Genomic DNA, 18419 nt, shown 5'->3' with positions numbered 1-18419 from the left:
ACGCAGCTTTCAGTGGTCTTCAACTAACTCTTTGGTTTGGAGAGAACATTGCTGGAAAAATATTATAAGATACTTCAAGACCCCATATCAGGAAAAATATAAAGACACAAACGTGACGTGTTGGACAAGGTGCGGCTCCAAGGAAGAAAATCATTTCCATATTTTCTGGGATTGCCCTAAATTAAGTTTATATTGGAAAGGTATTCACAGAACATTAGTTAAGGTATTTAAGACTAAGATACCTCTGAACTTGGAGACTCTCTAATTGGGGTATATATTGTTTTTGGAACAGAAGATAGATGTGAAGCTGCTGCTGGCCCTTTTAGCGGCAAGTAAGAAATCAATCACCAGAAAGTGGCTAAATCGAACATCATCTACATTAGAAGATTGGCATGAAATTATTTTGGAAATATTTAAAATGGAAATGATGACTTACTCTGAGAATTCAAAAAGAAAAATTTTATCAAATTTAGAATAACTGGATTGAATTTATAACCCCAATGTGATCAGACTTTAGATGACTCGCCTAAAGGTTCAGACTGCTTTCCTCGTCAATATAGTAATAGTGTTAACGTAAGCTCCCTTGGTTCGAATGTTCACTGTTTTATTTCTGGAAAACGTGGAATTAATACAAGTAAAGAAAAAGATTTGGGAAAAAATAATAAAATGAAGTAAATAAGTGCACAGGGATTGGATAAGTAAGTCTGTAGGTAGGAGCAAATGTGAACGTGTACTTGTGAATGTATAAATATATATAGATTTATACATAAAAAATGGAAAAGGTTTTTATATGTAAAAAAAGTTTGTGTAATACTTGGGAATACCTTATCCAAATAAAAAAAAATAAAATAAAGGAAATGATGTAGGGATCATAAACTCTCAAGATCACATAAAAAAAACAGAAACGACAATTACTATTATGCATATTTATCCTATTTCTATTTTAGTGTTTAGCCATAAAAGGAAGTTTGCAATCAATAGAAGCCGGTAATATTCACAGAATTTACAGCACAGGTAAAGACAAATAATGCTCAGAAAGAGCCTGGTTACAATTGTGTGGAACTTCCTAACTTCAAATTAAACATCTGTGTGAATTTAGTGTACTTTAGTGGACAAATTTCACAATGTGATTTTTTAAAAATTGCTGATAGTAACATTTGTTGAAATAGAATGAAAATAGTTCACATCCAAACTAAAAATACAAACCAATACCTAATGACTCAAAATGTTAAAGCCAAACCAGAAAAAATACAAACAATTTAAATAGGCAGATGACAGAAGCTTTATTGATACTCACATCAGAATCGTCATGCTTATTCACTCCATGGAAATAGAATGGCTTGCCATTAATAAGGAACTGGGTCTTGGTAACTTCGACTTTGCGAATTCCTACTGGTAATGTATAAAAATCTTCATACAAAATGCCACCATTTTCACTCTTCATATACACCTAGGTATAAAATGTAATTTTTTTTTTAAAGTTGGCAAATTCAAGTCCTAATACAGCCACTAGTTTCCAACAGACACAGTCAAATAACATTTTGAATTTAAAGTGGTTAAGATCTAGTAATACATCACTAATTACTTGCCTTAAAAATGCAGAATATAATGTCAACAAGAAATCTGATTTTTAAAAAACTCGCTAAGTATAAATGCTGAGTAGTTGTGCAATATGTCACACTCGGAAAGAAAAGATTAAATACTGCCTTATAACACAGGTAGAACCTGAAAAGCATGCATTTAGAAGCAGCACACAATATGGTTGAGTAACATCTGGGGAAGGAAAGGAATTGTCAATGTCTCAGGTTGAAATCCCACATCAGGATTGAAAATGGACAAGAAACATGGCTGGTATAAAGAGGAAGGGAGAGGCAAGAAAGGATTTTGAGGTGACTGGTCAACTATGGAGGGGTGCAAGATGGCAGGCAGGTTGTGCCAGGTGGGGGAGGGGAGCAGCAGTGGAACTGTAAGACAGTAGAAGGTGAATGATGAAGGGGACAAAGTGGAAAAAGGGGGACAAACAAATAGAGCAAAGTGTGGGGGGGGGGGCGAGTGTGAAGAAACAGCTGCTAGAGGGATATAAACAGGTACTAACAGTGCCAGATCCCCAAAGTAAAGGGGAGGATAGCCAGAAGGTGATTGCTCACCTCTCCGCTAACAATTAGTAGATAGGTGTACAAATACCTTCTAGCTATTCTCCCTCCTCTCCCCACGCCTTTTATTCTGGCATCTTCCCCCTTCCTTTCTAGTCCCGAAGAAGGGTCTCGGCCCAAAACGTCGACTGTTTATTAATTTCCATACACGCTGCCTGACCTGAGCTCCTCCAGCCTTTTACGCGTGTTGCTTTGGACTTTCAGCAGCTCATGATTATAATGGTTGGAGCCAGGTTTTTCTTGTGTGGGGTAGGGGAGCAGTGGTAGAACCCTGTGTTTGAATCAGGAGAGGGTGAAGATCGGTAAAAGCGGGGCTAGGTGTTGTGTGACGAAGGCAGTAAAAATGGGAAGACTAGAAGAAGATCAGAGGGAGCGGGTAATGGGTGGGGAAAAAAGGGAGTTACCCAAAATTGGAAATTAGAATATTCATGTCACACGGTGTAAACTACCCACACAGTCAAAATTTTTCAGATTACTCTACAGAGCTAGAGAAGGTAGGTTTGAAGTTGATCCAATTGCTTAACTAGTTAAAGAATCACGTCAATTTTATTTTCTAAAACTCCAAACTCCCCTAGCCCCGCTTTTACCTTGGAACAATACAGTTTTTACATGAGACACCAAATATCTTACCTCAAGGCTATACAGGTATGCAGGATTCTCATGCATAAGGTGCGGCCACCATAGGTTAGGATTATGCAATTTGAATTGGCCAGCTGAAGGTACATCAGTGGCAGAGGCAACAACCTGTCCTCGCTGATCATACAGTTTCACTGTCAATGAGAAATGTGCGCTTCCACTAACAGACAGTTGGTAATTTATAATTCCTAAAGGAAAGCAAGATTAAAAAGTGACAGCTATGTTTTAGATGTCAGGAGAAAGTCACAGCACAGCATACTCCTGCTAAAAACAAAAGCTGTGTAATTCCAGTCAAAGTCAAATCTTGTGCAGAATGTACTGTTTACAAAAAGCAGGACAAGTCCAATCTAGTTGATTTTCACCAGCCAGTCAGAGCAAAGTCATATCAAGTACCTGAGGCCAGGAACTCTCACAACATTTAAGCAGCAACTGGAATTGCATCTGAATTGCCTGACCTAGTTTGCTACAGACCAAGTACTGGTAAATGAAATTACAAGCGTTTGTAATATCGACAGGTATATATTGGTCAGCATGGATACAGTGTGGCAAGAGGCTTGTTTCTGTGCTGTGTGACTCAATGGTTAATGACCAGTTTGGATTTCTGGCTCCAGACCGCGACACAAAACGCTAGTCCAAACTTCAACCACACAGCTGAATGTCACAAATGAAGTGACAGGACCACCCTTGACATCAAGGCAGCATTTGACAGGGTGTGATATCAAAGAAATTTGTCAAAACCAAAGTCAACAGACAGCAAGAAGAAAACACTCCAATGGTTGAAGTCATCCCTTGCACAAAGGAAGATGCTTGTGGTTCTTAGAGGTCAATCACCCCAGCACTAGAACACGGGTGCAGAAATTCTTTGGCACCATTTCCATCTACTTAGTATACATCCTCTTATGAGGGATTTGGATCATTGAGCCTATACCAGTCCTTAGCATTTCCATCAGTCCTCACCCTCCCACCATCCTGTAACCTATTCACTACAGCATGCCTATTAATCTCATCCTGAATCTCCTGTCATTTACCCTATTTACAGTAACCAATTAACCTACAGTCCTTTGGGACATGGGAGGAAACCAGAGCACCTGGTGGAAACCCATTTAGTCACAGGATGTGACTGAATGCATTTTCCACCAGGTGCTCCACACAGCAACTAAGGTCAAGATGGAACCCAGATCTCCAACAGCAGCTCCACTGTGCTGCTTCAAGCATCCTTCTGTCATAATAAGGTCAGTGCCAGGAATCTGTATTGATGACTACACAACCTCACCAAACGGAGTCTACATACAAAAGGACGTAGACAACACTCGGGCATGTGCCAATAACATTCACAACACAAAAAAATCCCAGGCAATGATTACTTTCAAAAGAAGATTGCCTAACTACTTACTCTCAACATTCAATAATTATACCATGGGCAAAGCCCCACCTCCAAGTTAACTAGAAACTTATTTGGATGACCCACGTCATCAGTGTGGCCACAAAAGAAGGTCTGAAGCTATCTTACCGTTCCATATGGCTATCTTAGGGCAAGTGATTCAGTTCCTGGTACCACAAACATTTCTGCTATGTACAAGGTGCAGGTAGTCTGATGGAACGCTCCCCACTTACCCAGACGAGTTCAGCTCCAACAATTCTTGAAGCTTGAAACCATCCAGAATGAAGCAACCTCCTTGTTTGGCATCCTGATCACTCCAAAAAATTCATTCCCTTCACCTTCAGAATATCACGACTACAGAATGTACTATCTACAAAATGCACTGGAATTACACATCTTGACTACTCTGACGGAATCTCCAGGACACGTGACCTCTGCCACCAAGGACAAGAAACTCAAGGTGCTAGGGATCATCAGCACATGCAGCGCCCCTTCAAGTTGTTCATAATCCTGCCTTTGGAAATATATTGCTTGTCCCTTATCATTGCTGGATCTAATTCAATAAAACTCCCAATATACACGGTAAGAGTAACATCAGCCAAGGACCACAGCAATTTAAAGTAGCAGCTTACAAGCACGTCACAGGTGTAATTAGGGATGAGCAATATATGCAGACCTTGCCAGTGAAACCCAAGTCCCACAAATAATCTACCTGTATCATCCTGGATGTCTGTTATAACTGTTATGTCATCGATGTAGACACTAGGTGTAGTATACAACAGAACAGGCCGATGAATCCCAGCATAATTGAAGAAATCAAATTGGACGATCTGCACAAAATAACCAGGCGGATACCTAGAAGAAGGTAAAAGAGTATAACTGGGATACTAAATGCACAAGTTTAGATTTGTTACTCTTATCTTCTGGCTGAAGATAACAAAATAAATCCAGAGCCACATAAAAACAGAAAATGCTGGAAATACTCAACAGGTCAGGCAGCATCTGTTGAAAGAGAAATAGTCTATGTTTCAGGTCCTGGAAATGTTAAGCATTTCTCTTTCCACAGATGCTGCCTGATCTGTAAAGCGTTTTTCACTCATATTTTCACCATCTACCTAAGTTTTTAATTTTCAACTTGAAGTTTTATGAGGAAAATGCTATTTAAAAATCCTCATGAATAAGCTGCTTTACAGTTATTGAAAACAAAGTATTAAAAATGAAAAAATGTGTCAGTGCCACATTTTCTATCATGCTTCTTTCAAGAAAAAAGTAAATCCAAAATACTGTATACCAAAATTGGAGAATTGCCTCTTATGGGGCTCTGACATCAAGCCTTGCAACTCCATGAAATCACAAATGTTGTTTTGTTTATAAATTTTGCCTTTAGTTTTGCAAATTTTCCATTTTTTGTTTTATTATAGCCTTTGTAATTCATCCTGTGTAATATTGCAAAAAGTCAAAATATCAAAACCATTAATAAAAATAAATCACTGAAACATTATATTGCCAAATATCCTCATGTTAGTTCTGTAAAAAGGCATAATATTGTAATACACAATACTTAAAAATCACAAAAATGGAACAACAGGTCTATCAAGAAGTATCCCCTTCCCCCACCACTGCTCTCCAAACCTGGATCTCTCAGTCTTAGGCCTTCAAATCCCCATCTTCCTCCCACTTTACCTTCCCCGGATACTCCAACCACCCCCCCACCAGCACTACCAACCATCTTCTCCCCTTTGATCCCAGTTCTAATCCCTGCCATGTCTTCACCATTTCTTCTACCCTTCACTGCTCTCCACACCAATTCCAACCTTACCATCAAGCTCACAGACAAAGAGGATGCTGGTGTAGTGTGTCAGATTGACCTCTGCCTTGCTGAGGCCAGGGGGCAACTCTTACTTACACCCTGAGAAGGACCCCACTCCAGGCAATCAGAAAAATGTCTCTGTCACTGTCACAGGTGCCTTCCACTGCCACCAAACTCATAGTTCCCTTACCTCCTGCTTGTGCCTCCCTCCTCCCAAAGATCCACAAGCCCGACTGTCTGAGTAGGTTGTCGTCTCTGCCTGCTCCTGCCCCACTGAGCTCGTGTCCACATACCTCAACTCCATTCTATCCCCCTTGGTTCAGTCCCTTCCCACCTACATCTGCGACATTTCAAATGCTCTTGATCTCCTTAACTTTCAATTCCCTGGCCCTGACAACATCATTTTCACCATGGATCTCCAGTCCCTACACACTATCCCCCCATCAAGGCAGCCTTAAAGCTCTCTGCTTCATTTCTCAACAAAAGACCCAACCAGTCCCCACCCACACCCTCCTCCATCTGGCAAAACTGGTCCTCACCCTCAACAATTTCTCCTTCAGCTCCTCCCAGTTTCTCCAAGATCAAGGGATAGCTATGGGCCCTAGCTATGTCAGCCTTTTTGTTGGCTATGTAGAACAGTCCATATCCCAAGCCTTGCCTGGCAAAGCTTCCCAACTCTTCCTGCACTACATTGACGACTGCAATGATGCTGCTTCATGCACCCATGCTGAGCTCGTCAATTTCATCAACTTTGCCTCCAATTTTCACCCTGCCCTTTAATTTCACTTGGTCCACTTCTCTCCCCACTTTCTCAATCTCTCTACCTCCATCTCTGGAGACAAACAGTTTATCAACATTCTTTATAAACCTACCAATTCCCACAGCTAACTTGACTATACGTCTTCCCACCCTGTCTCCCTGAAGTCCTATAAAAGTGCTATTCCCTGATCTCAGTTCCTTCACCTTCACTGCAACTGTTCTCAGGATGTGGCTTTCTTTACCAGGACACCAGAGCTGTCCTCATTAAAAAGAACAGGGCTTTCCTTCCTCCACCATTGATGCTGCAATCACCCACATCTCCTCCATTTCCCAGACAGTCACGCTCACCCCAGCTGCCCACGATGAGGCCTCTCTCCGGGTGGAGGAGCAACACCTAATTCTGTCTAGATGCAAGAACATTGATTTTTCCTTTGAATAATTTTATTCCCTCTCCTTCTATTATTCCCCACTCCAGCCCCTTACCTCTTCCCATAACCTGCCTATCACCTTCCCCTGGTGCCCCTCCTTCTTCCCCTTCTCCCATGGTCCATTCCTCTCCTATCACATTCCTTCCTCTCCAGACCTTTACCCTTCCTACCCACCTGGCTTCACCTATCACCTTCTAGCTATCATCCTTCCCCACCCCCACCCCACCTTTTTATTCTGGCATTTTCCCCCTTCCTGTCCAGTCCGAAAGAAGGGTCTTGGCCCAAAATACTGACTGTTTATTCTTTTCCAGAGATGCTGCCTGCCTGACCTGCCGAGTTCCTCCAGCATTTTGTGTGTGTTGCTCTATTAATGTCTGTTCTCTGGAGAATAATCCCACCCTTTCTTCAATCTCTCCCGAATCAAACCTGTAAGCATTTTAATAAACATCCCATGCTCAAAGGGTCTGACATATAGCCTAATACTGTTGCTCCTTGTTCTTCCCGCAAATTCATTTATGTCTACCAAGTCCATTGCATTTCTTCAGTCCAACTGTGTCACCCTGAAGTCACTATACGCACCCCCCCCCGTTTATTACATTCCCAAATTTGCTTTTGTTTGAATTGTGCTCTCCTACCCCAATCTAGGTCATTAATTAACAAAAGACATGGTCCTAATCTGTAACAAGTCTATAGATCCTGCCTATTTTCCTTCACGGCTTCAAAGTTTGAAACACACATCCACAGATATTTTAATCTGTGGGCTTCAATTTGACCGGCAAGTTCGTTTTCTTTAACTAATTGCACTGCAAGTTCTAAAATAAGCATTTTTACTGTGAATTTTTTTTTCTCCTAAATGTCAGTTTGCAAAAGCAGTGAAAGACTTGGTCATAGGTTTGTAGTTCTTGATATGACACTTCCCTGTTGTAACCACTGCGGCTTGAACATCAGGCCCAAAATGGCAACTCTGATAGTCAGGCAACCTTCCAGCAACCCCACATAGAGAATTACCACTTCAGCATGCCACAATTAGATATCCTGGGTCAAACCCATTGTAAATATTAAATCCCCTTAAAAACAGTATTTCCTCTCACCTTTCATTTTTAGCAGTAAATGGTTCTAGCTATCCAAGTTTTTCATTAACATTCAGTAATGAAAGAACTTAAGCAGTTAATCTGGCCAATATTTCACTGGAAACATTTGTTGTTAGAACCTCCCCCCAAGATTCTTTAGCTGAATTGGGAAAATTAAAAATGAATTACACCCAATACGTTCAAAAAGCTTTGGATTATTCTGCTAGAGGGAAGAAATGTTTATCAATATCAATCATTGAATTATTCACTTTACTTAATCTCACCTTTTTGTATCTGACATGTGTTGAATCTTCCCTGGTGGTAAAGTATAAGGAGTAAGTGTGTTGTTTACTGCTATAGTGATTCTATACTGAGATGCAGCACTCTGCATAATTTTAGTGACGTCAGCTTCAAAAGGAAGGTGGCCACCTTCATGAAAGGTAACCTGAATACCGTTCACCCACTGCAAACAAACAAAAAAAAACACCTTGATCATGATGCTGGAAACTGTTAACCTGGATAGTCATGAGTTAAATAAACTTAACCACTTACATACTGCTTCACCCCAAGCTGCTCTAGTTTACCTACAGAGCTGAAGTCCCTCATTTCAGTACCTTCTAGCTTATATTGCCCATTCTCATTCTTCGTGCCAAAATGTAAATCTTCACATTTTCACCATTAAATTTCATCGGCAACCTATTCCACCACGTTGTCTACACTCCATTACCTGTTAATGCTCCTCAAAGTTTTGTATCATTTGAGACTTGCCAATTGAGTTCCATTTTTACAGGTACCCAGAAGACAATTTTGCCCACAAGTCATAAAAGGCACAAGAGGAAAAAAAAAGCACTTGAGATGGCAACTGTACCTCCACAGTATTGTAACGAATGGCATCAAAAGCACACTAGAATGATAAGAATGAACAATTTCTATGTGGAGAGAGAGGAAACAAGTTCTGCTCTATGTGACAAGAAAGATACCTTATGTGCTTCTGACTCCTGAATTTAATTATTTTGTTCATACGAAGGGGTGTTCATGACCAAGCACACCCAAGTCTAAATCATTAATGCACATTGGTATTAGTAGTTCTGGTACTGAGCCCTGGGAACTACATTGTACACTTACCTACAGTCCAAGAAACAACCTCTTACTACTGCTCAGTTTTACTGTTATTTAGCCAATTTTCCATCCATGCTATGCCAAGCCCTTTTACCTTCTTGACAAAATTAAGTGACACCTTATCACATTCTTTGGAAGTCCAATACCATTTCCCTCATAAGATCATAATGTATAGAAGCAGAATTCGGCCATCTGACCCATCGAGTCTGCTCTACATGACTGATTTATTATCCCTCTCAAGTCCATTCTCAATTTTCTTTCCATAACCTTTGACGCCCTTGGAATCAATAACCCACACTTCCCTTTAAATATACACAATGACTTGGCCTAAACAGCAGTCTGTAGCAATGAATTCCACAGATTCAGCACCCTCCGGCCAAAGAAATCCCTCCTCATCACTATTCTGAAGAGAAGTCCCCGTATTCTGAGGCTGTGCCCTCTGGCCCTAGATTCCCCCACTATAGGAGACATCCTCCAAGCCCACTCTATCAGGGTCTTTCAATATTTGAGAGAGAATTCAATGAGAATGGACAGACATCAACTCTGTCTGATACTTTATCAAAAACTATGAAGTTGGATGAAATTTGTCTTTAGAAAATCAACATCTGGTTTCTCAAATCACACCAAATGTGTCCCAATGACTACTAATTCTGTTCCCGATTACTGTTTCAAAATATTTCACCATGAGTAAATCTGAATTGACTGGTTTTAGTTACAGGGTTTATCCCAATACCATTTTTTGAATAAAGCTATAACATTTGCAATTCTCTAGCCCCCAGGGATCACCTTGAATCTACATATATTTGGAAGATTATGGATTCCTCATCATTCATTCCATCCGAAGAAAATGATTACCTACTTTTTAAGTCACTCTCACCATCTTATATGATATTTTCTCTTAACCTGGCCATTTACGTTATGTTCCAAATCCAGGCCACTGAATCCAGCTGCTGCAAAGCTATTTTTTCCCCAAGAAACATTGTACTTAAGATTTAACAAGTGTTAGAATTAGACTGTACTGAAAAAGATACTTAAGCAGTTTCTTCTAAGGAAACAAGACAGCACAGATAGTGCATATACGCCAAAGCTGCAAGTGTTAATAGACTTAAAAGTACCTGCAATGACACTAGTCATTTATCATCAACTTAAAAGTCTATTATGTTATGATATTGGTTGTTTAGCTCATTAAATTTAATTCTAATTCTTAGTTACAGTAAGCAGTTGAAACATTATATCAAATAACTATGTATACTTACAACCACAGAGAAGTAATTGGCACTACCAACATAGAGTACCACCCTCTTCCCAGCATCAGAAGTCCAACATCGAGGAACCCAAACCTCTTTTTCATACCAAACCCAGCCAATGAAGTTCCTTAACCTGGGATCCTGTGTGATGTCATTGTAACTTGCTGGAACAGGCATGTCGATCACTGGCCCTGTCTAAGAAAAAATAATTTATGATGGGACACACCGCAAGCACACAAGTACAAATATCTGGGAGCAATTCAAAAAGCTCTTCTGATGAGACAAAATTTTACAAAAAGCTTTACACACAGAGAGAAAATGTGTTTCTCAGGCTGACAGGTAGTAGTTTCTGACCCACTAATGTGCGTACAATGTATCGGAGATCCGGACCGAAGGCCCAATCAAGACTGATGGCTGGAACCCGGGTTTGTGAATCTCTCCGAGCCCACTGGGGACGTTGGGGCCTGGTGTCTGGGAATACGCGAGGCTGAACACGGCCCGCCCTGAGGTTAGAGGACTATCAGCACAGGTGGGTGGGAGGGAAGAACACAGCTTATGCCACTGGTTCCGCTCTGTTTACTTGGTGTGTTCTGTGTTATTCTGCGGACCGTTGTGGGCACCCTATGCCAACGCCGAAGCAGATCCTTCAATGTGTTGGTTGTTAATGCAAATGCCACATTTCACTGTATGTTTTGATGTACACGTGAGAAATAGATTTAAATGCGTTACTGGAGGACAAAGGGAAAATCTGGTCCACTTTGGACTGTTCGCGTCCCCATTAATCTCAGCTGGCAATGGAGGCAAATTTCAAATGTTTATACCCACTAGTACAACGTCTAGCCCGACACCCCAGTGAAGTTAGGACAAACTGATAAACTACACAAAGTGTCACCTTTCAGTTGATCTGTTAAACTGAAACTATTCGCAGGCTCTCTCCCGGTGTTTACCCTCAATATTTATCCACTAATGTCATAACAGTAGATTATTTGATTACAGTACACGAGAGCCTGCAGGTGCTGCAATCTGGAGCAAAAAAAAACACATTGCTGGAGGAACTCTGAGTGAGGCACCATCACTGGGGACCGTCCAAAGATTCTGAGCGCTCCATCCCGACTAAAAGATAAAGGGAAGATGGCCAGATGGAGAAGGGGAGCAGAGAAATAGCGACAGAAGCTGGGAAGTGATCGGTGGTTGTACAGATTATGGAGTGTGATTATTTATGTTTATGCTGTCTGAAACTGTGTGCTGTGGAGACCTCTGACACTATTTCCATACATTCCAGCAACCCCAATTCTAACAACAACAACACGAATTCTGCAGATGCTGTAAATTTAAGCAACACACATCAAAGTTGCTGGTGAACGCAGCAGGCCAGGCAGCAACTCTAGGAAGAGGTACAGTCGACGTTTCAGGCCGAGACCCTTCGTCAGGACTAACTGAAGGAAGAGTGAGTAAGAGATTTGAAAGTGGGAGGGGGAGGGGGAGATCCAAAATGATAGGAGAAGACAGGAGGGGGAGGGATGGAGCCAAGAGCTGGACAGGTGATTGGCAAAGGGGATATGAGAGGATCATGGGACAGGAGGCCTGGGGAGAAAGACAAGGTGGGGGGAGACCCAGAGGATGGGCAAGGGGTATATTCAGAGGGACAGAGGGAGAAAAAAGAGAGTGAGAGAAAGAATGTGTGTATAAAAATAAGTAACAGATGGGGTACGAGGGGGAGGTGGGGCATTAGCGGAAGTTAGAGAAGTCGATGTTCATGCCATCAGTTTGGAGGCTACCCAGACGGAATATAAGGTGTTGTTCCTCCAACCTGAGTGTGGCTTCATCTTTACAGTAGAGGAGGCCGTGTATAGACATGTCAGAATGGGAATGGGATGTGGAATTAAAATGTGTGGCCACTGGGAGATCCTGCTTTCTCTGGCGGACAGAGCGTAGGTGTTCAGCAAAGCGGTCTCCCAGTCTGCGTCAATATATAGAAGGCCACATCGGGAGCACCGGACGCAGTATATCACCCCAGCCGACTCACAGGTGAAGTGTCGCTTCACCTGGAAGGACTGTTTGAGGCCCTGAATGGTGGTAAGGGAGGAAGTGTAAGGGCATGTGTAGCACTTGTTCCACTTACATGGATAAGTGCCAGGAGGGAGATCAGTGGGGAGGGATGGGGGATGTCCTCACCTACCACCCCACCAGCCTCCGGGTCCAACATATTATTCTCTGTAACTTCCGCCACCTCCAACGGGATCCCACCACTAAGCACATCTTTCTCTCCCCCCCCCCCCGCTTTCTGCAGGGATCACTCTCCCCACGCAACTCCCTTGTCCATTCGTCCCCCCCACCCCTCCCCACTGATCTCCCTCCTGGCACTTATCCGTGTAAGTGGAACAAGTGCTACACATGCCCTTACACTTCCTCCCTTACCACCATTCAGGGCCCCAAACAGTCCTTCCAGGTGAGGCGACACTTCACCTGTGAGTCGGCTGGGGTGATATACTGCGTCCGGTGCTCCCGAAGTGGCCTTTTATATATTGGCGAGACCCGACGCAGACTGGGAGACTGCTTTGCTGAACACCTATGCTCTGTCCGCCAGAGAAAGCAGGATCTCCCAGTGGCCACACATTTTAATTCCACATCCCATTCCCATTCTGACATGTCTATCCATGGCCTCCTCTACTGTAAAGATGAAGCCACACTCAGGTTGGAGGAACAACACCTTATATTCCGTCTGGGTAACCTCCAACCTGATGGCATGAACATTGACTTCTCTAACTTCCGCTAATGCCCCACCTCCCCCTCGTACCCCATCTGTTACTTATTTTTATGCACACATTCTTTCCCTCACTCTCCTTTTTAGAGGGAGAAAAAGAGGGTCCCTCTGAATATACCCCTTGCCCATCCTCTGGGTCCCCCCGCCCCCCCGCTTGTCTTTCTTCCCGGACCTCCTGTCCCATTATCCTCTCGTATCCCTTTTGCCAATCACCTGTCCAGCTCTTGGCTCCATCCCTCCCCCTCCTGTCTTCTCCTATCATTTTGGATCTCTCCCTCCCCCTTTCAAATCCCTTACTCACTCTTCCTTCAATTAGTCCTGACACGTCGACTGCACCTCTTCCTAGAGATGCTGCCTGGCCTGCTGCGTTCACCAGCAACTTTGATGTGTGTTACCCCAATTCTAAAGCACTTTACCAGCAGCAAAAAGTTTTGCAAGCTTTTTAAACGCTGGAAATTGCTAGTTATTACTTCACTGCATTGCAGGATTGCACTGAATCTTCACCATCAGGTTTGCAGTCACATTAACACTTTTTTTTTGGCGGCTGGTTGCAACATTGCCGTTTTCAGGAAATACGATGAGACTCCGGGTGATTTTTCTATGTTACTCATGCCGGTCTTGCCGAGGGGAACTAGACGAGAGAGGAGGGGAAAGGAACTAAAGGCCTCAGAGATGGAGCAGGGGGCGATGCATTAAATCCTTCACCCACCACCCCACACCCTCCTTCCCCTGTGATCATATTGCCTCACCTCTCTCAGGGGTCGCTGGTACCATTTCTCCTCGAATCCCTGGTTCCGGCCCGAGGACCGATCGGCTCGGAAACTCCAGAGTCCGCCCAGTTCTTTCAGTTCTCGGGACGGCGTCTCTCGGGGACTCAGGGCAGCAACCGAGCCGAGGAACAAGAGCACCAACCACCGGCTACACACCATCTCGCAGGTCCGCTCCCTCCGGGTCACGAGACACCCGCGATCACATGATCCGCGGAGACGCGGCTGATCCGGTCACAGTTGCGGCAGCGGATGCCAGCGGGAGGAGGGCCGGGAGGTCTTTGGTGCTCATGCCACTTACACAGGCCCTCTGTGCATCATTTCAAATGTTCCTCAACGTCCCGAATGCTGCTACTGCGCTTTGAGTGGTCCGGAGAGTTTTGACCACTCCTTTGAATCTTTTCCTCCATCTGCCTGCTAATCACTTTCCATGACAAAACTCAGCACAAAGGTCAGTTTTTGGTGTCTGGCGTTGAGCTTTTGAAGGTCATAACCAAAGCAACGCAAGTGTGACTGGGCATAACTAAGAACCAATACTGGTTTTAGAGAGAATTCGTTTCACTTCTTCTGGTGAACGTTGAGGCTGTTATCAAGACACTATTGGTAATAATTTTTACAGTGCCGTGAAATTTGTACTGCAGACATTTCAGAACTTTGTGCCACTATGGAGGTTTTGATCTTCAAACGGTCTGCTCCTTAGTCAATCTGGTCAATAGCACATTGAAGGTGATGCGGACGTCATCAATGTCTGCCTTCCTTAGGGATGGGAAGTGGTCAACATTTTCCAGCTACAAGAGCTGAAGCTGCAATGCAAAAGATGACAGTAATAAAAAAAGGAAAGATTAAAGCAGGTGTAAAGAGTTTCAGATATATAAAGAGTAAAAGAGAGGCAAGAGTGGACACCATACCACTGGAAAGTAATACTGGAGAGGTAGTAGTGGGGAACAGAGAAACAGCGAATGAACGTAATAAATATTTTGCATCTGTCTTCACAGTGGATACGTACCAGAAATTCAAGAGGGTCAGGAGGCAGAAGTGAGTGTAGTTGCTATTACTAAGGAGAAAGTGCTTGGGAAGCTGAGAGGTCAGTAGGTAGATAAGTCACCTGGATCAGATGGACTACACCTCAGGGTTCAGAAAGAGGTAACTTCAATGAAAGGCTTGAGGTAAAGGAAACCTTTGGAGGGTGTGATCATAATGTGATAGAATTCACCTTGCAGTTTGAAGAGGGCATTAGCAATCTTTCACTAATTACTAGATTCTAGAATGCTTCCAGAAGACTGAAAAATCATAAATGTTACTGCACTCTTTAAGAAGGGAGGAAGGTAAAAGATGGGAAATTATAGGCCTCTTAGTCCAAATTCAGAGGTTGAGAAGTTGAAGTCAGGGTACTTGGAGGCACATTAAGGCCAAAGTCAGCATGGTTTCTGTCAGGGGAAATGTTGATTGATAATTTTTTTTGAATTCTGTGAGGAAATAACTGGTATGATGGACAAAGGAGAGTCAGTAGATGTTGTTGACCTATATTTTCAGAAGGCCTTTGACAAGGTGCTGCATATGAGGCTACTAAACAAGATAAGAGCCCATGGTATTACATTAAAGGTACTAGCATGAACAGAAGATTGACTAACTGGCAGAAGGGAAAGAGTAGGAACAAAGTGGGCCTGTCTGGTTGGCTACCAGTGTTTCGCAGGGATTGTGTTGGGCCTACTACTTTTCATGTTACATATCAATGTTCTAGATGATGGAATTAATGGCTTTATGGCCAAGTTTGCAGATAGGTGGAGGTCAGGGGGTGCTGAGGAAGCTGGGAATCTGCAAAAAGGACTTGAACAGAATAAGAGAATGGGTAAAGAACTGGCAGATGGAAAACAATATAGGGAAATGTATGGTCATGCACTTTGGCAAAGGAACAAGGGTGCAGACTGGTTTCTAAATGTGGAGCAAGTTTAGAAATTGGAGGTGCAAAGAGACTTGGGAGTCCTAATGCACGATTCCCTAAAGGTTAGTTTGCAGGTTGAGTTGGGAGTCCTAATGCACAATTCCCTAAAAGTTAGTTTGCAGGTTGAGTCAGTAGTAAGGAAGGCAAATAGAATGTTAGTTTTCATTTCAAGACGACTAGAATATAAAAGTAAGGACATAATACTGAGGCTTTTGTCATACCATATTTAGTGAACTGTGAACAGTTTTTGGCCCCATATCTAACAAAGGATGTACAGAAATGATCCCAGGAATGAAACGGTTAGGGCAGGTAGAGAATTTGATGGTTCTGGTCTGTACTCACTGGGGTTTAGAAGAATGAATGGGGATCTCATTGAAACTTGGAGAGGATGTTTCCAATAGTGAGAGGGTCTAGGACCATAGGGTAAAGCCTCAGAACAGAAGAGTATCTCTTTAGAACAGAGATGAGGAGGGATATCTTTAGCCAGAGTGTGCAGAATCTGAGGAATTCATTGCCACAGATGGCTGTGGAGGCCAAGTCACTGGATCAAAATCAGAATCAGGTTTATTATCACCGGCATGTGACGTGAAATTTGTTAACTTAGCAGCAGCAGTTCAATGCAATACATAATATAGAAGAGAAAATAATAAAATAATAAGTGAACAAGTGAATCAATTACAGTATATGTATATTGAATTGATTTAAAAACATGCAAAAAAGGAAATACTGTATATTAAAAAAGTGAGGTAGTGTCCAAGGATTCAATGTCCATTTAGGAATCAGACGGCAGAGGGGAAGAAGCTGTTCCTGAATCACTGAGTGTGTGCCTTCAGGCTTCTGTACCTTCTACCTGATGGTAACAGTGAGAAAAGGGCATGTCCTGGGTACTGGAGGTCTTTAATAATGGATGCTGCCTTTCTGAGACACCGCTCCCTGAAGGTATCCTGGGTACTTTGTAGGCTAGTACCCAAGATGGAGCTGACTAGATTTACAACCCTCTGCTATTCATTAAACCCTCTATATTTAAAGTGGAGGTTAATAGGTTCTTGAATAGACGTGGCTCATGGACCAAATACCCTGATTCTGCTCCTACGTCTTATGGGTGTCTGTTTCTTTCTGGATCATAGATTCCTCCGGTTCTTCTCTACGAACACTCTCCTCTGGCGGAACTTCTGCTTACTTGGAAAAAGTTCTCAATTGATTCCTTCCAGAACTTCTCACCCTGAATGACGGTAATGTTGAGACTGTAAGGCTGCACTTTGTCCACTTGTTAAAAGGTAATCCTCCAGGGGTGCCAACGTTCTAAGAGTACTGGGCACTTTCTGGAACTGAAAATTAATCTACACTGAGCAGCTACAACCAGAAAATAGAATCACAACCAGAATCAGGTTTAATATCATTGGCATTTGCCATGGAATTTGTGGTTTTGTGGCAGAACATTGCAATATACAACAATAAAAGCTATAGATTACAGTAAGAACTATATATCTTAGGCCCTCCACTGGTTGGGGTTGGCCAGGGATGTTGTATCCTGTCGATGCGATACACAAGCTAGCATGCAAACTAGGGCAGTACGATATGGAGAGCAATCTGTTGCCCATGCAGCTGGCTTCCCCTCTCCACACGGCTAATGAATCCAAAGGAATGACAGAGACTGATACTGCTGGTGTCAAACTGTATCACTGGAGTTGCCAGTCAGTGTTGAAATCAATGTAGGACAACCTTAGGGACACCAGCTCCAGCACTTTCCTTGGAGTTTGCTCCTGAAGCCTTCCCCGTGAGTGGGTTTTGCTGCAAAAGACAGCAGAGGCTTGAGTTTAGAGATTTTCTTCTCCTTTATGAGCTGCCAATCCCCAACTGTCCAAAGTGACTGGTTTTAAGGTGCAGGTAACCCTCCTAATGATGGAGCTAGCTGAGTTTACAACTTTCTGCAGCTTTTTCTGATCCTGTTTAGTGGCCTTTCCATACCAGACAGCGATGCAACCAGTTACAATGCTGTCCACGGTACATCTGTAGAAATTTGCAAGTGTCTTTGGTGACACAACAAATCTCCTCAAACGCCTAATGAAATATAGCTGCTGCCGTGCCTTATTTGTAATTGCCTCAATATGTTGAATCCAGGATAGATCCTCAGAGATGTTGACACTCAGGAACTTGAAGCTTCTCACCATTTCCTCACTGATGGATCAGAAGTGGACTGGCATTTGTACCCTCGACTTCCCTTCCTGAAGTCCACAATAAATTCCTTGGTCTTACTGACGCTGAGTGCAAGGTTGCTGCCTCAACACCACTCAACCAGCTGATCCATCTTGCTCCTGTACGCCACCTCATCACCATCTGAAA

The 18419-nt window shown here is 42.9% G+C and overlaps 2 protein-coding genes across 9 annotated transcripts in view; one reads left to right on the top strand and one right to left on the bottom strand.

Annotated features, from left to right (window-relative positions):
* Nucleotides 1-14476, bottom strand: part of gusb (glucuronidase, beta) — a 42376-nt gene extending 27900 nt beyond the window's left edge. The window contains exons 1-6 of one of the 2 annotated variants that reach the window (XM_063031432.1): nucleotides 14117-14476; nucleotides 10613-10798; nucleotides 8522-8700; nucleotides 4883-5025; nucleotides 2784-2977; nucleotides 1298-1450 (exon numbers count right to left, since the gene is read on the bottom strand). In XM_063031432.1, coding sequence (XP_062887502.1) covers nucleotides 1298-1450; nucleotides 2784-2977; nucleotides 4883-5025; nucleotides 8522-8700; nucleotides 10613-10798; nucleotides 14117-14296 — 1035 coding nt within the window. In that variant the 5' untranslated portion in view covers nucleotides 14297-14476. The remainder of the gene's footprint in view (nucleotides 1-1297; nucleotides 1451-2783; nucleotides 2978-4882; nucleotides 5026-8521; nucleotides 8701-10612; nucleotides 10799-14116) is intronic. The other variant, XM_063031430.1, reaches the window with a different exon arrangement.
* Nucleotides 14446-18419, top strand: part of LOC134336855 (acrosin-like) — an 87186-nt gene continuing 83212 nt past the window's right edge. For 4 of the 7 annotated variants that reach the window (XM_063031441.1, XM_063031440.1, XM_063031434.1 and 1 more), the window contains exons 1-2: nucleotides 14446-14585; nucleotides 17204-17308. The gene's annotated coding sequence lies outside the window, so the exon portion shown is untranslated. Of the gene's footprint in view, nucleotides 14586-17203; nucleotides 17354-18419 lie in introns of all 7 variants that reach the window. The other 3 variants (XM_063031437.1, XM_063031436.1, XM_063031438.1) reach the window with 3 other exon arrangements.

The sequence above is a fragment of the Mobula hypostoma genome, chromosome 23 (assembly GCF_963921235.1).
Source record: "Mobula hypostoma chromosome 23, sMobHyp1.1, whole genome shotgun sequence".
NCBI lineage: Eukaryota > Metazoa > Chordata > Chondrichthyes > Myliobatiformes > Myliobatidae > Mobula > Mobula hypostoma.
Note: the sequence above shows the minus strand (reverse complement) of the source record. Positions and strands in the feature narration are given on the sequence as shown.